The following is a 21,780-nucleotide window of genomic DNA, read 5'->3' as shown; positions in this document are numbered from 1 at the left end:
TATTTATTTTTTGTCCTTACTTTTTACTCATCTGTCCATACACTGGATAAAGGGAGTGTGAGCCACAAGGTTTTCACAATCACACTGTAAAAGCTATATTGTTATACAGTTGTCTTCAAGAATCAAGGCTACTAGAATCAGTTCAGCAGTATCAGGTATTTCCTTCTAGCTATTCATATCCACTAAAAACTCAAAAAGGATACCTATATAATGCATAAGAATAACTTCCAGAATGACCTCTTGACTCTATTTGAAATCTCATAACCACTGAACCTTTATTTTGTTTTCTTTCTCTTCCTCCTTTTGGTCAAGAAGGTTTTCTCAATCCCATGATGCCAGGTCTAGGCTCATCCCTGGGAGTCATGTTTCATGTTGCCAGAGAGATTTACAGCCCCAGGAATCATATCCCACGTAGCGGGAGACAGTGAGTTTACCTGTTAAGCTGGCTTTGAGAGCAACAAAAGAGGTTCTCTGGGGTGACTCTTAGGCATAATTTTAAGTAGTCTAAGCTTCTCCTTTGCAACACTAAATTTCTTAAGGGCAAGCCCCAAGATTGGCCTATTATATTGGTAGTCCCCAGTGCTTGCGAGAATATCTGAATTTCCCCAGGTGGGGAAGTTTAATTAATTTCCACATTTTCCCCCAGTCCCCAAAGGAGGCTTTGCAAATACTTTTTTATTCTCTGCCCAAATTACTCTGGGATCTGTCGGGGTGTCACACTAACCTGTACAAATCAACAGGATCTCCCTATTCAGGGTTCCTTGTATTTATGGTGTTCGAATAGTCTGACCATATACATTAAATTAGTGTGCTACAGAAAATACAGATTTTGCATCAGATAGACATTTCTTCCTTTGCTCTTTTGCAGAAGTTGAAATCTTAAAGCACAGTCAACATTATCCTTTACCCTTCAGTCTGATTTACCTTAGTCCTAACCAGATCTGCTTCATTCATATCTCTTATTGAATTCTGATCTCTTTTTCAGCTTTTTAAATAGTTACTCTGTGGGATGATGCTGACTTTCAGAGCTACAGAACTCGAGCTCTGAGTCTCAGGTATCCAAGTATCCACCAGGTTATATACAAAGACCTCAGCATCTCAGAATTTAGAAATAACTGTTACAACTCAGAAATAGCTGTACCTACGTAAGAGCTTACAATCTAGGAACCTTTACAATATGCCTTCCCCTGATAACGTATGCTCTCGGATTCAATTCTCAGAGTTTGCACATTATAGTCAATCCATATTGGTGCGGCTTTATAATGTTTGTCTTTTCTGGCTTATTTCACTCAACATATTGTTCTCAAGGTCCATTCACCTAGTTGAATGCCTCAAAATTTCATTCCTTCTTGGAGCTGCTTAATATTCCATTGTACATCGTGGTTTACTCTTCTGTTCATTAGTAGATGTACCCTTTGGCCACCTCCATCCATTGCAAAGTGTGAATAATGCTGGCATAAACACCCATGTGCAAATGCCATTCATGTCCCTGCTTTCAGTTCTTCCAAGTATATGCCTAATAACAGAGTTGCAGGATCATATGGCAGTGCAGTACTTAGCCTCCTATGGAGCCACTGCACTGCACCCCAGAGGGGCTGTACCGTTCTACTTCCCTAACAACGGGCAGTAGGTATATCTCTCTCTCCACATTTTCTCCAGCACTTGTATCTTTCTGTTTATCTATTTTTTATTGTTTTCTAATCCATTGTTTAATGTGTGATAATGCAGTGCTATTTTCAGTTAAATATTAAAATTAAAATTTTGTCAAATATGCAGTATGAAAAACAGTAGATAGAATACTGTTTCTGTTTATTTTCAAATAGTTTTATTCACATACCATATAATCCATTGTAAGTAAACAGGTTCCTGATAGAATCACTTAGTTATACATTCACCATCACAACCTATATGAGGATGTTTGTATTTCTTCCTCAAAGAAAGAGAGAAAGAGGCAGAAAAACAAAAATGAAGAATAAAAATGTAAATAAAGAAAAATTAAAAATAAAATAAGGGGAAGCACCAAGAATCCCATACCCCTCCCTTATAACCCCTTCTTATTGACATATAACTTTGATATATTGCCTTTGTTACATTTACTGGAAGCATATTACAGTGTTAATATTAACTGTTGACTCTAGTTTGCATTGATTTTGTTTTTTCCATATGCCATCCCATTTTCAACAACCTTTGGTTACTTTTATTTCTAAATTTTATCTACTGCTGGTTCCTCTAGGAGCACCTGTTTTATGATGAATTAAAATGAAACCTATGGGGCAATTTACTGGGCTGTAGACTAGAGTTTTTTCTTTTGACTGCATTGGCTCCTTTGGTGACTAAGAAATAATATGCAGAAGGATCATGAGGCTCTTTTCATTTAATAAATAATGGGCACCAATGTCCTTTTTTTCCTCAAGTAGTTTTGTTCCAACACCATACAATACATTCAACGTGTACAATCAGTGGCTCTCAGTATAAGAGGTATGCTTTCTGAGATTTTGTAGGTTTGTCAAAGTGGTGCCCCTATAAATCCCAGAGTGATTTGAACAGTGAATAAAAAAGTATTTGCAAAGTCCCCTTGAGAATGGCGAGAAAGGGTAAAAATTCAACTTCCCCATTTGGAGAATTCCTGATATTCTCGCAAGCAGTGGGGACAACCAAATCAATAGGCCGAGCCCTCAGTCTTGGGGTTTGTCCCTATGAAACTTAATCATGCGAAGGATAGGCTAAGCCTTAAAACTAGACCTAATAGTCACCCCCCAGAGAACCTCTTTTGTTGCTCAGCTGTGGCCTGTCTCTCAGTCAACATGGCGAGCAAACTCACCGCCCTCCCCCTGTATGTGGGGGTGACTCCCAGGGGTGTAAACTTCCCTGGCAACATGGGACAGAAATCCTGAAATGATCTGGGACTCAGCATCAAGGGATTGAGAAAACCTTCTCAACCAAAAGGGGAAAGGGAGAGATGATACAAAATAAGGTATCAGTGGCTGAGAGATTTCAAACAGAATCAAGAGGTTATCCTGGAGATTCTTCTTATGCATTATATAGATATCCCCTTTTTCTTCTAAAGGTATATTAGAGAGTCCAGAGGGAGGTGCCTGAAACTGTAGAGCTGTGTTCCAGTAGCCACGTTTCTTGAAGATGATATAGCTTTTGCAGTGTGACTATGTGATTGTGAAAATCTTGTGTCTGATGCTCCTTTTATCTACGATATTGACAGATGAGTAAAAAGTATGGATTAAAAATAAATAAATAAAAGGGGGAACAAATGTTAAAATAAATTGAGTAGATTGAAATACTCGTGAATGATGAAAGGAAGTGGTAAGGGGTATAGAAAAAAATGGGGAGAACAAAGTTTAAAATATATTGAGTAGATGGAAATATTAGTGGTCAATGAGAGCAAGGGGTATGTGTGAGTTTTTTCTTTTTTCTTTTTATTTCTTTTTCTGGAGTGATGCAGACGTTTTTAAAAAATGATCGTGGTGATGAATATACTACTATGTGATGATATTGTGAGCCATTGATTGTATACCATACACGGAATGTTTGTATGTTAAGAATGCTCATGCTTTTATGTTGTTTTGGTTTGATAATGAAAAATAAATTAAAAGTTATGCTTTCATCACCATAATCAATTTTAGAATATTTTCATTGCTCTAAAAAGAAAAACCCCATACCCTTCACAGCCCCCAATTTTTGATCCTTAGCAGTGGTCTAGTACCTTTGTTACAATTGATGGGAGAATACTATAATATTACTATTAACTATAGTACATCGTTTACATTAGGTGTGCTTTTTTTTCCCATATAACCATCCTATTTTTAACACCTTTTAATAGTGACATAAGTTTGTTCTAGTTCATGCAAGAACATTCTTTTATTTGTACTATTAACTACCTTCTTCATCCATAACATGTTTCACTATGTTTTACAGTCCCATGTCTTATCCTCTAGCTTTCCTTTTAGTGACATACACAACCCTCAACTTTCCCTTTCAATGACAGTCCCATGCACAGTTCAGCAATATTAATTACACTCACAGTAATGGCACTGACATCTTTTGCAATATAGCTGTTGCTTCAGAAGTATGCCTGACCATGTTTTGTGTATTTTAGGGCTCTTTGTGACTAAAAAATATACCACTCTCTACCTCGAAGATCTTCAGGGACTCAGTGCTTACTGACTGAAGTCTAAACTCTTCAGTATAGCCTTCAAACCCTTCCCAACTTGATCACAACCTTGTTTGTCAGTACTCTTACCATCTTCAGGGACTCAGTGCTTACTGACTGAAGTCTAACCTTTTCAGTATGACCTTCAAACCCTTCCCAGTTTGATCACAACCTTGTTTGTCAATACTCTTACCATAAATCATTTATCCTCCTGTATACCCAGTGCCAGATATAAATGAACTACTCACCATTTTATAAATCTACCATGTACTTTCTGGTTCTTGATTCATACTGTTCTCTACCAAGATTATATTCTGTCAGACTCCCTCAAACTCCTAACCTTCTCTTTTTGTTTGGAAGCTGCTGGAATGCAGTATTCCAGAACTGGATTGGCTCTTAAAAGGGGGCAAACGAAGGCATCCAGGGAAAGATAACCTTAATTCAAGGAAGGTCCATGGGTCAGGAACACCTCTGTCAGCTGGGTAGTCACATGGCTGGCATCTGCTCATCCCTTGCTCCTAGGCACCATGCTTTTAGCCTCTGTTCCTGTGGAGGATCCTCACTTTGCTTCTCCAGGTCTGGCTTTTATTTCTTTGCTTCCCTTGACTCTCTCCAGGTTCTAGCTTGCTTAACATCTCATGGAGACGTCTGCTGGCTCCAAGCATCTCCAAATATCCTTGTTTCTGTTCTATATCAGCTCTGCTGTGAAGATTCTGTCAGCTCTGAGGCTTATGTCATTTCTTTCGTTTCTGTAGGCTCTCTCTCTGACAGTTCTGAGCTTTCTGTCATTTCTGGCTCTCCAAAATGTTTCTTCTTTTAAAGGATTCCAGTAAACTAATCAAAGGTCTCACCCACAATTGGGCGCATCACATCTTTGTGAATATAATCTAATCAAAATTTTCCAGCCTAAAGTGTTGAGTTAGGATTAAAAGAGAAAGCTGTCTCCACAAGATTGGATCAGGATTTAAAAATACGGCTTTTCTGGGGTACATAATACTTTCAAACCAGCACACCACCTTTCAAGGTCCATTTCAAGTACTGGCTCCTCTTTGAAGCCTTGCTACTCATGCCTTCAATCCAAAATCAAGCTCTTCTTCCTCTGTGTTCTGTTTCTGTAATGTTTACAACCCATTTCTATGGCACTTAACCATATTTTTGCCTTAGTGTATTAATGTACTTAATTTGTGTTTCTATCACCTTTACATCTGGGAATCTGTGGATTCCCTTAATGCTATTAAAATAAATTCATCTGAAATTATATATAGTGAATTCATTTTTTTTCATTCTATAGATTCCATGCAATGGAAAAGCAGCTGATCGTATTCATCAGGATGGAATACACATCCTTGTAAACATGAATGGATATACGAAGGGTGCTCGAAATGAACTCTTTGCTCTCAGGCCAGCTCCTATTCAGGTAAAATAATTAATAATAATTGCTCACAATGTATATCCTACTAAAAAGGCAGTGATGGGTAGTGTCTGGTTAACTGGCATTCAAGAAAACTGGGTAGACATGCTTGACTTTATAAAGTGTAACCCTTGAAATACTAGGGACAAAGAATTTTGAGTGTTGAACACAGTGCCTAGAGGTAGATAGATACATGCAATTCATAGTTGGGTATAAACAAATTGGAAAACATTTTAGCAGGTTGGCTTGGTTGGTCTAAAATACTGCTTGATTGTTTTGGGCTAAATAAGTCAACCCTCTTTCATTCATTTATTCATTTACTCATTTAAGGTAGGAACCCTTTGGTGAAGGTACTTAATTTTTGGTCTCTCTCTCTCTCTCTCTTTTTTAAGGCAATGTGGCTGGGATACCCTGGGACTAGTGGTGCCCTTTTCATGGATTATATCATCACTGATCAGGAAACTTCTCCAGCTGAAGTTGCTGAGCAGTATTCTGAGAAACTGGCTTATATGCCCCATACTTTCTTTATTGGTGATCATGCTAATATGTTCCCTCATCTGAAGGTAGGTAGAAAACAGTGCTGTGGGTTGAATTTCAAAGAACCGTAGTTGTTTATTTCCTTTCTGTTGTTCATATACATCCTAAAAGACATGTCTGAAATTTTTTTCCATCAGAAAAAAGCAGTCATTGATTTTAAGTCCAATGGACACATTTATGACAATCGGATTGTTCTGAATGGCATCGACCTCAAAGCATTTCTTGATAGTCTACCAGATGTGAAAATCATCAAGGTCAGAGCTTAGTCAGAATTGTCATTAAAAATTACTGCATTTGGGATCTTATTCCTAGTGATGCATTTTGTGTCATTTTTTTAGATGAAATGTCCTGATGGAGGAGACAGTGCAGACAGCAGTAATACAGCTCTTAATATGCCTGTTATTCCTATGAATACTATTGCTGAAGCAGTCATAGAAATGATTAACAGAGGACAGATTCAGATAACAATTAATGGATTCAGTATTAGCAATGGATTGGCAACTACCCAGGTGAGAGGAAAAACTTTGTCAAGACCATAGTCTGTACCACCAAGCATGTATTCATCTTTTTTAGACCTCATATAGTTCAATTAACTTTAGATGAGCAAATGAGTTCAGTAGAAATTGGTATCTTACCTAGGTTTGTCTAATTTTAAAGGTTGTGGATACAGTCAGCAGGTTAGTTATGAGAGTCTGTTGTGTTAGTATATTGTTACTCCCTGCCTGTGGCTTTACTCTCTGCCTGTGGCTTTACTCTTATCAGTAGTGAACTATCTGTAGGCACCATCTACTATTTTGTTTTTGTAGCTCATCTTTTCCCTGGCTCAATTCTGCTCATCTTAAGGCTTTCATTTTAGGTAGCTTCTTCAGAAATTCATTCTTATCCTTTTCCCTACCCCCACTCTACTTCTACTCCATTGGTACATGTCTTCTGTGCTTCTGAAATATTTGGAATATATCTTTACATTATGCACAAAACTTCATAATTCCCTGTGTTTGTATCCTCCACTGAATTGAATTACTTTAGGGGTCTCTGTCTTCATCACAATAATACAGTATGTTGCCTGCATGAATAAGTGAATATGTAGAATATGTAATTCTGTGAAGAGGTTTAAGGCAAGGATCTCTGACCTCTAGGAGTTGGAAGTTTTGTTGGAATGTCCACACGTCGTGGAATAGCTACATAAAAATGTAAGACCATATTCAAACATGTGAGAATTGTATAAGACTATAGTCGTGTACCATAGAAGTTCAGCAATGGTGATGATCAGTGTGAGGAGACGCAGTCTGGGGAGAAGAGACCACCTAGCAGAGTAACTTAAGTTTGACGTTAAAGCGTGTATGAGATATAGAAAAGGACACTTCAGTCATAAAGGAATGAGCAAAAGCTCATTAATAGTATTTTTCAATTATTTATTTTTTATTGGTATATATATATATATACATACACACACACACACACACACCCATATATATATTCACATACCATATAATCACACAAAGTGTACAATTAGTGTCACAATATCATATAGCTGCACATTTATCATCATAGTCTACTTTTTTTTTCTTTTTTGTGAAAGATAAAACATATATACAAAAAAGCAATAAATTTCAAAGCACATCGCAACAATTACTGTTTTAGAATAGATTTCAGTGTTTGGTATGGGTTATAATTCCATAATTTTAGGTTTTTACTTCTAGCTGCTTTAAGATACTGGAGACTAAAAGAAATACCAATATAATGATTCAGCAATCATACTCATTTGTTAAACCCTACCTTGTCTGTGTAACTCCACCATCACCTTTGATCTTGCTCCCACTCTTTAGGGGTATTTGGGCTATCCCCGTTCTAACTTTTTCATATCAAAAAGGGGTGTGAGCAATATAGGATGTAGGTTTTAGGACTTGTCTGGCCTAGGAACCATATGGAGGTTATAAGTTTCTGAAAAAGTAAACAGTACAGAAACTTTTGTAGAATCTCAGATAGACCCCTACATGTTCTTTAGGATTAATAGGAATGATGTTGATTGGGGTATGACAAACCATGGCAATTAGCAATATCTAGCTGACACCTGCATAAGAGTATTCTCCAGAATAGCCTCTCGACTCTATTTGAACTCTCTTAGCCACTGATAACCTTATTTTGTTCATTTCTTTTCCCCCTTCTGGTCTTGAAGGCATTGTTGATCATTAATAGGGTTTTGAGGAGACCTTTTTGGCTAGAGTGAAAAGTGTCATAATATAATCCTATCCCTACCCCCTCCTCCCCAAAAAAAGTTTAAGATAATGCTGGTAACTTATTTTTATATTGTGAGTATTTTCTCATATAGTTAACTATATTATGAATATTTTCTCATATTAGAGTTCAGTGACATGACTTTTTAATGGTTATATTGTTTACATTCTTTGGATTCTTTATTGATTAGAAATTGTCAGGCTATCTTGACTTTAAATGTAATCATCATGATCTTTTCCTTGTTCTAGATCAACAATAAGGCTGCAACTGGAGAGGAGGTTCCCCGTACTATTATTGTAACCACCCGTTCTCAGTACGGCTTACCAGAAGATGCCATCGTGTACTGTAACTTTAATCAGTTGTATAAAATTGACCCTTCTACTTTGCAGATGTGGGCAAATGTAAGTATCCATAATTTATTAGTATTTATAGACTAGATTATATAGATCATCTTGCTGAATCTGGCCATCCTATACCCTTTTTATTTCTCCTTCCAGCTTCTAAATAGCACGTCATGAACCTTATTACAAGTTTTGCATACTCAAAGTGTCCATTGGTCTAAACAAGGGGTCAGGAAACCTTTTCTTAAGGGCCAGGTTGTAAATATTTTTCACTCTGTCACATCTCAGTTTTCTGCAGTTTTAGTGCAAAATCACCATAGACAATATGTAAGTGAATGAGCATGGCTGTGTTCCAATAAAATTCTATTTACAAAAACAGGTAGTAGGCTAGAATTGGGCCCATGGGTTGGAGTTTGCCAACCATTCCCTAAACTGATATTGAAAGCTTTCATATACATCTACCTAAAACATTCTTGCAATGTTGTAGAGTTGTAACCAGCAAAGAATTGACTTCTGTATATTTTCCCTTCGGTCAGTTCATCAGACTGCTTTGCTTGGGTAAGACCTCTGATTGTTCTAATCTTTGCTATCTGTAATTGGTTCTTACTCTGTAGAGCTAAAATTGCATGTATTATCTATCTTCAGGTAGTCTGGGAGTAAGGTCTTGGTTGCCTTTTTTTTTTTTTAAACATTTTTATTGAGAAAGCTTCACACATACATTCCATCCATAATCAATGGCTCACAGTATCATCATGTAGTTGTATATTAACCATCATGATCATTTTTAGGACATTTGCATCACCCCAGAAAAATAAATTTTAAAAAACCTTATATATCCCATACCCCTTATTCCTCCATCTCATTGACCGCTAGTTTCAGTCTACCCAATTTTTCTTTACCCCTTATCCCCACCCCCCATTATTTATTTATTTATGTTTCCTTATTTTTTTACTCACCTCTCCATACCCTGGATAAAAAGGAGCATCAAATGCAAGGTTTACAAAATCATATGGTCACATTGTAAAAGCTATAGTTATGCAGTCGTCTTCAAGAATCAAGGCTACTGAAACACAGTTTAACAGTTTCAGGCACTTCCTTCTAGCCACTCCAATGCACCATCATGCTCCTTCAAGACTTAATACTTCCATATACATTTTCCAAGAACCAGTGTAACTCCTGTAAGTGGTCACTTAATGTAATTCAAGAAATTTAACACTGATAAATAAAAATTGCAATCTATATTCCTTTTTTTATATGTCCTAGTAATATACTTTTTAAACTTTATTTTGAAATAATTTAAAAATTACAGGATAGTTGGAAAAATAATTCAAACCCCCATGCAGAGAATTCCAACAAACCCCCACTGCCCCCAAATTCCCATATCTACCAGTTTTAACATTTTACCACCTTTTGCCATATCGTGCTATCTATAATCCATCTATCTCACCTATTTTCTGAACATTTAAGAACAGGTTGCACACTTCATGTTCCATGAATACATAATACTCCATGTACATTTCTTATGAACAAGGGTAGTTATTAATCACCTCAACTACAGTTATCAAGTTCAAGAAGTTCAATGTTGATATAAAGCTTACATTCTGTAGTCCAAATTTTTCTTATGTCCCAATAATGTCCTTCTGAGCCTTTTCTCCCCCCTTCTAAGATCTCCTTGAGTATCATTTATTGCATCTAATTGTCATTATCTCTTTTAGTTCCTTTTTTTTTAATTGTGGAAGCATATATATAGAATAAATCTTCCCATCCCAGTCCCTCCTAAGCCTGCCATTCAGTGAGATTAATCACATTCACAATGTTTGCAGTATGCTCATCACCATCTATTACTAGAACTTTTACTTTATTCCAAATAAACTCTACGCTTATTTTACATTAACTCCCCATTGCCCCATCCCCACCTCTGGTAATTTGTACTGTACTTTTTGTCTTCGTGGGTTTTCATATTCTCTGTGGTTATCATGGAGCTTAAATCTAACTTTCTAAATCTATGATAATCTTGTTTGTTTTCATACCACCTTTGGTATCACACATAAACTATATTTCTATACCCTTTTGTCTCCCCTTGTGTAGTTCTTGTCACAAAGTATATCTTTATACATAAGCCTGTCATTGATTTATTTATGATTTATTGGTTTATTTTATGCATATTTGCCTTTGAAATCCTGTAGGAAGTAAAAAGTGGAGTTACAAACCAAAAATACAATAGTACTGGTATTTATATTTACCCAGGTCATTATCTTTACTGGAGGCATTAATTTCTTCATGTGGCTTTAGTCATTTGTCTACTGTCCTTTCCCTTCAACCTGTGGGAACCCCCTTGGTATTCCTTTTTTTTTTTTTTTTTAAATACCACTAATATTTCCATCTACCCAATATATTTTAACCTTTGTTCTCCTATTTTTTTCCTATACCCCTTACCACTCCCTTCCATTGTTAGCAAGTATTTCCATCTACTCAATTTATTTTAATATTTGTTCCCCCTGTTATTTATTTTCATCCATACTTTTTTACTCATCTGTCAGTATCGTAGATAAAAGGAGCTTCAGACACAAGGTTTTCACAATCACAGTCACATCATAAAAAAGTTATATCTTTATATAACCGTCTTCAAGACAGTCAGTGCAAACTTAGTAGTTTATATGTTTCATATTCTGACCTATTCCTGAGGCTATGAAATCCTCCCAGCAAGTCTAAAATTTGTAGGAATGAAGTAGTGTGAACACAGCGGGATAAATACGACATTTTATAGATTTCTGTAGGGGAATATTTTAAAAAACAAAATTATACCCAGCATCCAATCTAGCTTGCCACACAAATTCCAGCTTTGATCAAATAGCACATTAGCTCTCAAAGGAGGATATAAAAACCAAACACTTGAGAAGCACTGAACAACCAGGAGCAATAGGTTGAAACATTTTTCTCAAAGCCCAGAAAAAAAGTTAAAAGACTGCAGTAACAGGGCCAGCATTGAATCAAGAAAAAGGCCACTTGAAAATGGTAGACTAGGCATATATTCAAAAGAATTGAAAGCAGAGATGTGAAAAGACATTAGCACACCTCTGTTCATAGTGGCATTGTTCACAATTGTCAAAAGATGGAAACAACCCAAGTGTCTATGAAATGATGAACGGATGAACAAAATGCAGTATGCATACATACAATGGAGTATTATTCAGCTGTATGAATAAATGAAGTTCTCTTACTATAAAAAGCCACAGTGGTCAAAACAGCATGGTACTGGCACAAAGACAGAAGGACTGACCAATGGAATAGAATCAAGAGTGCAAAGATTGACCACCAAATTTATGGACTTTTGATCTTCAATACGGTCCCCAAATCCACTGAACTGGGACAGAATAGTCTTTTCAATAAATGGACATGGGAAAACTGGATTTCAGTATCCAAAAGAATGAAAGAGGATCCCTACCTTATACCCTATACAAAAAGTAATTCAAAATGGATCAAAGACCTAAATTTAAGAGGCTGGAGGGAAGCGCCTCAAAACGTAGAGGTGTGTTCCAGTAGCATGTTTCTTGAAGATGTTTGTATAATGATACAGCTTTCACAATGTGACTGTGTGATTGTAAAAACCTTGTGTCTGATGGTCCTTTTATCTATGGTATGGACAGATGAGTAAAACATATGGATTAAAAATAAATAAATAATAGGGGAACAAATGTTAAAATAAATTTAGATTGAAATGCTAGTGGTCAATGAAAGTGAGTGGTAAGGGGTATAGAAAAAAATAGGGGAAACAGGCTAAAATATGTTGGGTAGATGGAAATACTAGCAGTCAATGAGAGGGAGGGGTAAGGGGTATGGTATGTATGAGATCTTTTTTCTTTTTTCTTTTTATTTCTTTTTCTGAATTGATGCAAATGTTCTAAGAAATGAGCATGTTGATGAATATACAACTATGTGATATTGTGAGTTATTGATTATATACCAAGAATAGAATGATCATATTGTAAGAATAAAAAAAAAATTGGTTCTCTGGGGGTGATTCTCAGGCCTAATTTTAAGTAGACTTAGCCTTATCCTTTGCATGATTAGGTTTCTAGGGACAAACCCTAACATTGAGGACTCGGCCTATTGATTTATTTGGTTTTCCCCACTGCTTGCGAGAATACCAGGAATTCTCCAAATGGGGAAGTTGAGTTTTCCCCCTTTCTCCCTATTCCCCCAAGGGGACTTTGCAAATACTTCTTTATTTACTGTTCAAATCACTCTGGGATTTATTGGGGCTTCACACTAACTTGGACCAACCTACTAATCTCATGCCCTGTTCAAGGTTCCATGTACTTATGGTGTTGAATTAAACTGTCCAGATAAGTTAAATTAGGAAATGTACTAGTCAAAATATAAATTTTGTACCAAATAGACATTTCTTGCTTTAGTTTCACAGAGAAGTTGAACTTTTTAAGTATGAATGACCATCTGTTTTCAACACCCTGCAATATTGACATTCCTTTGTTCTTCCTCATGCAAAAACATTTTAAATTTTTCACATTTATTCGCTATCATTTGTATGCTCTAGGCATTCCTAGATTATACCAAGCTCATTCTTTATCGTCTATCTTTCCTTCTGGTTTCATATGTGCCCCCAGCCCTCCTCCCTCTATCATTCTCACATCCTTTGGTATTTCTTGTAGTGATGACGGAGTCCCTCAGGTTTTGTTTATCTGCGAGTATCTTAATCCTGCAGTTTTTTAAAAAAAATATTTTTATTGAGAAATCTTAAGACATATACTGTCCATACATGGTGTACAATCATTGGCTCACAGTATTATCACATAGTTGTGCATTCATCACCATGATCATTTTTAGAACATTTGCATCACTCCAGAAAAAGAAATTAAAAAACACAACTCATACATCCCACACCCCTTGCCCCTCCATTTTATTATTAGTATTTCAATTTACCCAATTTTTTTACTCTTTAACCTCCCCGTTATTTAATTATTTATCCTCTTTTTTCGATTTATCTGTCCATATCCCAACTAAAAGGAGCATCAGACATAAGGTTTTCAAAAGCACACGGTCACATTGTGAAAGCTATATACAGTCGTCTTCAAGAATCAAGGCTACTGGAACATAGCTCAGCAATTTTAGGTACTTCCCTGTAGCCACTCCAATACACCATCAACTAAAAAGGGGATATCTATATAATGCATAAGAATAACCTCCAGGATAATCTCGATTCTTTGAAAGCTCTCAGTCACTGAAACTTTATTTGGTATCATTTCTCTCTTCCCCATTTTGATCAAGGCTTTCTCAATCCCATGATGCTGGGTCCTAGCTCATCCTCGGGGTCCTGTCCCATGTTGCCAGGGAGATGTACACCCTTGGGAGTCATGTCCCATGTAGTGGGGAGGGCAGTGATTCACCTGCTGAGTTGGCTCAGAGATAGAGCCTGCCCTCTCTTTTTTTTTTTTTACATTCCATAAAACAATTTTATTCAGACAAACATGAGTCTTTGGTGTCTGTATCTTCATTATCACAATGGTACCTTTTTTTTTTTTTAAATAAAATCGATCAACATACAACGCGAACGTTCTTAATGTATGAACATTCCATACTTGGTGTGCAGTCAGTGGCTCACAATATCATCACATAGTTGTATATTCATCACTGTGATTATTTCTCAGGACATTTACATCACTCAAGAAAAATAAATAAAAAGAAAAAACTCATACATCCCATACCCCTTTCCCCTCCCTCTCATTGACCACTAGTATTTCCCTCTACTCAATTTATTTTAACATTTGTTCCCCCATTATCTATTTATTTTTAGTCCATATTTTTTGCTCATCTGTCCATACTATAGATAAAAGGATCATCAGAACAAGGTTCTCACCATCACATCATCACGTTGCAAAAGCTATATTATTATATGATCGTCTTCAAGAAACATAGCTACTGGAACACAGCTCTACAGTTACAGGCACTTCCCTCTAGTCTCTCTAATACACCTTAAACTAAAAAGGGTTATCTATATAATATGTAAGAATAACCTCCAGGATAACCTCTCAACTCTATTTGAAATGTCTCAGCCACTGACACTTTCTTTTGTCTCATTTCTCTCTTCCCCCTTTTGGTCAAAAAGGCTTTCTCAATCCCATGATGCTGGGTCCTAGCTCATCCTGAGAGTCCTGTCCCATGTTGCTGGGGAGATGTACACCCCTGTGAGTCATGTCCCATGTAGCAGGAAGGGCAGTAAGTTCATCTGCTGAGTTGGCTTAGACATAGAGCCTGTCCTCCTTTTTGAAAGACATGTTTTGCTGCATATAGAATACCTGGCTGGCAGTTTCTTGCTTTCGGCACTTTAAATATGCCTTGTTGCCTGCTTGGTTTTTGATGAAAGAGATTGGCATTTAATCTTATTGAGGCTCCCTTGTATATGACTCATTGCTTTTCCTCTTAAAGTTTTCAGAATTCTCTATTTTTGTCACTTGACTGGTCACAATATGTTGTAGTGTAGGTCTGTCCAGGTTTATTCCGTTTGGAGTTCTTTAAGTGTGTTGGATATGTATATTCATGCCTTTCAGTTTAGGAAATTTTCGGTCATTATTTCTTCAGATATTCTCTCTGTCCCTTTCTGTCTTTTCCTTCTGGTGCTCCCACAACATGTATATTGGTATCCTTGACGGTGCCCCACGGGTTCTTAGTCTCTGTTCTCTTTTCTTCATTCTTCTTTCTGCTCTTCAGACTGAATGATTTCCATTGTCTTATCCTCAAACCCCTCTAGGGAACTTTTAATTTCTGTTAATGTGGTTTTTAGCTGTTTTATTCCTTTTCATATTTTCCATCTCTCTATTGATCTCTTTTTTCATATATCATTTTCCTACATTCCTTCTGTTCTTTGTCCATGTTTTCCTTTAATTCTTTAGCATATTTAGGACCATTTTTTCTTTCCCCCCTTTTTTAAGAGCAACAGTTTTACAGAAAATCATGTATAGAATACAGAGTTCCCATATACCACTGTATTATTAGCACATTGCATTAGTGTGGTACATTTGTGAAAATTCATGAAAAACATTTTAATAATTGTACTGTTAATTATAATCCATTGTTTACAGTAGGATTTACTGTTGGGATCTTTTCTTTTTTTGTAAGTTGTATTTTATGTTCTAGGTCTGGCCCTCCTTGTTGATGTTTCTAGTGCTTTAATGTTCTCCTTTGCCTGGCCATCCTCGTTTCTGTTTTGTAATCTTCTGTTGAAACCTGGACATTTTGATATTTTAATGTGTTATTGCTAAAATTTAGTTTTTTGTTCCTTAAGGTTTTAGCCTTAGCCTGTGCTATAACAACTTTTCTTGGATGCCATAAAGTAATAAAAAAAAAAAAAGGAAAGAAAGAAAGAAAATACCTTTCTAGTCTTTTAAAGTGAGCTTATCCATACAATGAATTTAGATAATAGTTTGAGGTTAAAACCTCTATCTTGTCCTGGGCTTGTGGTCCTAGAAATTATGTTTATGAGAGTAGCAATGTTCCCTCTTCTCTAGGAAACAGTTTCATCACTATATGTCTTAGAACCAGCATTCCCTTGCCCGAGGCAGCTATGACATGGTCTTCCACAGCCTTCTGTAGGAGAGCTCTGTAAGCTGCCTTCTGCACAGAGGGCAAATTATGGGACAGCATGCTTAATGATAAGGTGTTGGTTCAGCCCCTCAGGGGCCACCTGAGAGATTGGGCCGAGCATACATTGCTACATGTTTCTAGTGTGTGCAGAAGGGTTTGCTCTGCTCCTCCAGAATTTTTGTTTCCATATTTGAAAGGTTTAAAAATTTTTTTTTACTTTTTTTGTTAAATATAACATATATACAAAGAAAAGAAAGAAAAAGCAGTGAATTTCAAGGTACATGTCAACAAGTAGTTACAGAACAGATTAGAGTTTGTTATGTGTTACCATTCCACTATTTCAGATTTTTCCTCCTAGTTGCTCCAATACTGCAAAATACTGGGGGCTAGAAGAAATTTTTTTTCTTTTTTGTGGGAAATAACATATATTAAATAGCAATAAATTTCAAAGCACGTTACAGCAATTAGTTGTAGAATACATTTCAGAGTTTGGTATGGGTTACAATTCCACAATTTTAGGTTTTTACCTCTAGCTGCTCCAAGGTGGTGGATCCCTCCAGAATTTCAGCGAGAGACCTGCAGTGGGAGCACAGGCCAGTTCTTCATTGAGCTGGTGAGGCAATTAGGGGATGGACTAGCTAGAGTGCCATGAGTTCCTACCACTTTTTTTTTTGAGTGCATGCATGGTCTGGGAATCAAACCCAGGTCTCCCACATGGAAGGTGAGCATTCTACCACTGAACCACTCATGCATCCTGAGTTCCTACCACTTTTAAGTTGCCTTTTTCTTAATTTGGTGCTCACCTGTTATTGCAGTCCTTTAACCATTTTCTGGAGCTTTGAGAAAGATGTTTCTACCCGTTCTTGCTTCCTCAAAGCCTCTGTTGAGGGGGAAGGGGCTCTGAAGCTTCTCTGCCATCTTGATCAGGGCCTCTGTCTTGGTTGATTTCTTTATTCCTACTTAATATCTCAAAACCAAAAGTTTTTTGGAAGCTCATGGCAAATTAATTTGACAGCAAAATGTGTCCTGAACTGACATAAGCTATTTATTGCTTTCCATTTATTTCATTTTAGTATGAATATTCCTACATCTTGATGCAGAAGATACTGACATGTTCTGTCTACACAGATTTGCAGTTGAGGGTTTTATATAATATATATACCTTATACTACTTTTAAAAAATATGAAATATTCTCAATTCTGAAATTCAGCCATTCTCATGGCTTTTAAAGAAGAGAGTAAACCTGTGTTGATTGAGTAAATATAGATCTAAAATAGTGGTCAGGAAACTATAGCCCATAGACTAAACTTAGCCTGCTGTCTGTTTTTGTAAATAAAATTTTATTTGAACACAGACAGTGCTTATTTACATAAGGCCTGTGACTACTTTTCCATTACAGTGATAGTATTGAGCAGTTATGACAGAGTCCATGTGTCTACAAAATCGAAAATATTTGCTATCTGGCCCTTTACAGAGCAAGACTGTTAACCTCTTCTCTAGATAAATTCAACAAGTGTGAGCTAACTTTGTTTGTTGTGTTATGGTCTTGTATTTAAAATTGAAATGAAAAATTTCTATCTCTTTGACAGAAACCGCTGCCAGTATCAATTCCCACAGGATATAGCTGCTTCAGATTTTGCAATTAATAACTGGTTTGGTGTTTCTAACATCAGTCTCTTCTCTTTCTTTGAAGTCTCTTTGGGGACAGCTAAGCAGAGGAGGGACCTATTCAGGTGATCTATTTCATCTATGTGAGGGAAAGCCTTAAGTTCAAAGTAGGCTACTATTTGGATGAAAAGATTAGGGTGATAGAATTATTAGAAACTTGTGGAAGCTTTTGTTAAGAAGGGCACATCTGCTAGCAATAATTCTTATTTCCTGTATTTTAGATTCTGAAACGTGTTCCCAATAGTGTGCTCTGGCTTTTGAGGTTTCCAGCAGTAGGGGAACCCAATATTCAACAGTATGCACAAAACATGGGCCTTCCCCAGAATCGTATCATTTTTTCACCCGTTGCTCCTAAAGAGGAACATGTCAGGAGAGGCCAACTGGCCGATGTCTGCCTGGACACTCCACTCTGTAATGGACACACGACGGGAATGGATGTCCTCTGGGCAGGGACACCCATGGTAACTATGCCAGGTGAGTTGGTGATAAATCATTGGAATCTTCCTTGTTCTTTGTTAAAATCTCCTTTGCAGGAGACAATTCCAGGTGAAATCATCTATGCTCGAAGCAACTTTTATATCAAGATGATAGAAAATGAGATTTGTCCAAGTTTGAGAACTTAGCTGTATTATCCTCATCTGCATTGTATGGATGCTTGACATCAATAAAATTAATAAGTATGCACTATTTACATTATCAATTAATTATTACCTTTCTTAATACAGGAGAGACTCTTGCTTCTCGAGTTGCAGCTTCTCAGCTCACTTGCTTAGGTTGTCTTGAGCTTATTGCTAAAAATAGACAAGAATATGAAGACATTGCTGTGAAACTGGGAACTGATCTAGAATAGTAAGTAAACTTTCCATGAACACATTATAAAAGGAATAAAGAAAATTTAGAGAGAATATAGCAGTTATAAAATGAAACCGTAAAACAAGGATAATATAAAATAGATGAAGTAGTTGTATGATCCCCAGATGTGAGAAAAACTTTCTAAACTCTCATAAGGGAAAGTGATTAATAGGTTTTACTATGTAAAGAATAAATGGCTGAATAAAAATTAAAAGGAAAATGAGGAAAAACTCTGTCTCATGTCAAAGTATTAATAGTCTAAATATATAAAGACTGGTGAACATTTAAATGTAAATCCCAAATAGTAAAATAAACAAGGAAATGACCAGACAACTCACTGAAGGAGAAATACAAATGGTTAACAAGAAAAATATTCAACCTCTTTTTTAGTAGAAAAGCATATTATAATAACACAGAGGTATACATATTATTTGTTCATAAAATATAAAGATTTTTTTTATATCAATGGGGATTTGATAGTGTATACCTACCTTGCAGAGATGTGAGGATTGAAAGAGGCATGCCCTAAAAAGCACTTGGAACCATTCTCAGTGCATAATAAGCATTCAGCAGATCTTAGCTATTTATATATTATTTTCAGAATTTTCTTTGTTGAATGTTGTATGTATCTAAAAACAAGTGGAGATTTTAAGCAGGCATTAAACAATTAAGTTTCTTTATTTCTAATGACACAGAAAAGTGCTTACCCCATAATATTTATAACCAGTTACAAAAATTTAGTGGGTATACCTTTTTTTTTTTTTTTTTTTTTTTTTAATATGGGCAGGCACCGGGAATCAAACCCAGGTCCTCTGGCATGGCAGGCAAGCATTCTTGCCTACTGAGCCACCATGGCCTGGTTATACCTATTTTTCTATACTTTTTTTGAACTCAGTGGGGTTCAGACAAAGTTTTTTTTCCCAATATTTTGCTCTAAAAATTTCCAATTTTATAGATACCTACATACCCACCACCTGGATTGGATTCTGTTGTTATTTGCTACTTGGCCTTATCACATGTCCATCCATTTATCTCTCTCAGCTCATCTTATTTGATGTCTTTCAAAGTAAATTACAGACAAGTACTTTTTCTTAAATACTTCACAATAGATATTGTTAGAGTTTGTATTTCTTTTTCCTTTTAAGACAGAATTTATATACAGTGAAATGCACAAATCTTAAGTGTCCATTTAGTGAATTTTGAGGAATGACTTTGTAACCCAAACTCTTACCTAGATATACAGCATTACCATCATCACTCCAGAAAGTTCCCTTATGCCCCTTCTCAGTCTCCATCCTTACCCGCTAAAGACAACCCATGTTCTGAATTTTTTTTCCCTCCAAAAATTAGTTTTGTCTTTATGGAATCGTACAGTATGCACTCTATAAAGGCTTCTTTTTATTGTATCTAAAGAAATGATTCCATTCAAGTACAAGTTCAAGTGTCTATGGCAGTAGATATTTTGCATTTCTTTTCCCCTTTCATTAAAATCTTCATAAATGGAATACTTCATCTTGTATCTATGCCTTCACTATTATAAATGAGGCTTTAGTGAATACCTCTATTTCTTTTGTGTGTTTACATCTCTATTTGTTTTTAAGATTTACATTCTGACCAGTAGTGCATAGGAATAATGGTCTGTCATTTCCAATTCTTTAAAGGTAGAAATTAGATGTAATGGAGAAACCATGTTATCCCTTGGATATACTTGACTAGGAAGGATTTAAACTTTTTTCAGAGGGTGTGAAGGTGAACTTGATTATGAGTGTTAGCATTATGTTAGCTGTGACCTTTCCCTTTTTCAGCATTGAGGTAATTGGTACAAATTAGAAAACATAGCCTGAGGTTTGATCCTATATTTTACCACAAAAGTTACTAGGTGCTTTATGGGGACTCATTCGAGTTTCTGCTCTGATCTGTAAATTTGACTTTTTTTTTTTTAATTACCCAGCCTGAAGAAAATTCGTGGCAAAGTCTGGAAACAGAGAATATCTAGCCCTTTGTTCAATACTAAACAATATACAATGGAACTAGAGCGGCTCTATCTACAGATGTGGGAGCATTATGCAGCTGGCAACAAACCTGACCACATGATTAAGCCTGTTGAAGTCTCTGAGTCCGCTTAAATAAAGACTATGTATGCACAGGAGAATTACTCCTACACCTGAGCCTCAACCCTCTGGGGGAAAGGGAACTAGAAAACATACTTTTCACTCGTCTGTACACCCATGTTGCAGATGGGTGATATGTAACAGTAATAGAATAGCACAGCCAGACTTGCTTCCTGCATGATAGGGGAAATACGCAAGAGATGGGAAACTACTGTTCCACGAGGAATCTCCATAGTATATTGCAACAACCAGGTGGTGCATAGGCCTGGAAGGTCTCATCTCCCTTGGTCTTCCATGGGATAGTGAGTGTGGAGGGGAGATATAGATTGTCCAGCCATTTTGTGATTCCATGGATTGATTGAGTCTTCTGAATTAATTTTTTTCTTTATATTTTGGGTATTGGAGCTTTTAAAGATATTTGATTTCAGGTATTTTTATTCACGTGAAGTATATATGATTCTCTCGAGATAAGATTTTAAACTAAAATGTTGCTCCTTGTTTTAGTTTCTGAACTATTCAGATTAATGGGAACTTTGCTGGTGTAGTCTTTTTATAGGTTTTATAAACCACTTGAGCCTATATCAGTCGTTTTAGCATCTGACCTAATGTTTGGAGCTATCAGTGCATTGTTGGCTTAGATGAATACTCAAAAATTTTTTTCTGGTCCATTTCCCATTTCCTTCTCTCCTCCCTCCCCTACTTTAAAATTTCTACTCAGCTAACAAAACCAAGTCTGATTCAAAACATCCCAGAGTGTTTTATCTTAAACACACCATCTGGTGCCAAATGAAAATTCTTAGGAGTGATTATTAATGATGAAAGGTGCAGTCGTGGTACTGTCATTGATAATAATATAGCTT

General features: G+C 36.3%; 1 protein-coding gene across 3 annotated transcripts in view; it reads left to right on the top strand.

Moving 5' to 3' along the window:
- OGT (O-linked N-acetylglucosamine (GlcNAc) transferase) overlaps positions 1–20,961 on the top strand; it is a 77,497-nt gene extending 56,536 nt beyond the window's left edge. For all 3 annotated transcript variants that reach the window (XM_077146432.1, XM_077146429.1, XM_077146428.1), the window contains exons 15-22: positions 5,457–5,582; positions 5,969–6,139; positions 6,251–6,367; positions 6,452–6,622; positions 8,597–8,749; positions 18,179–18,431; positions 18,683–18,806; positions 20,761–20,961. In XM_077146432.1, the coding sequence (XP_077002547.1) occupies positions 5,457–5,582; positions 5,969–6,139; positions 6,251–6,367; positions 6,452–6,622; positions 8,597–8,749; positions 18,179–18,431; positions 18,683–18,806; positions 20,761–20,935 (1,290 nt within the window). In that variant the 3' untranslated portion in view covers positions 20,936–20,961. The remainder of the gene's footprint in view (positions 1–5,456; positions 5,583–5,968; positions 6,140–6,250; positions 6,368–6,451; positions 6,623–8,596; positions 8,750–18,178; positions 18,432–18,682; positions 18,807–20,760) is intronic.
- Positions 20,962–21,780: the final 819 nt, after the last annotated feature.

Source organism: Tamandua tetradactyla, chromosome X, assembly GCF_023851605.1.
Source record: "Tamandua tetradactyla isolate mTamTet1 chromosome X, mTamTet1.pri, whole genome shotgun sequence".
Classification (NCBI taxonomy): domain Eukaryota; kingdom Metazoa; phylum Chordata; class Mammalia; order Pilosa; family Myrmecophagidae; genus Tamandua; species Tamandua tetradactyla.
The sequence above is the reverse complement of the archived record's forward strand: the minus strand, read 5'-3'. Positions and strand labels throughout refer to the sequence as shown.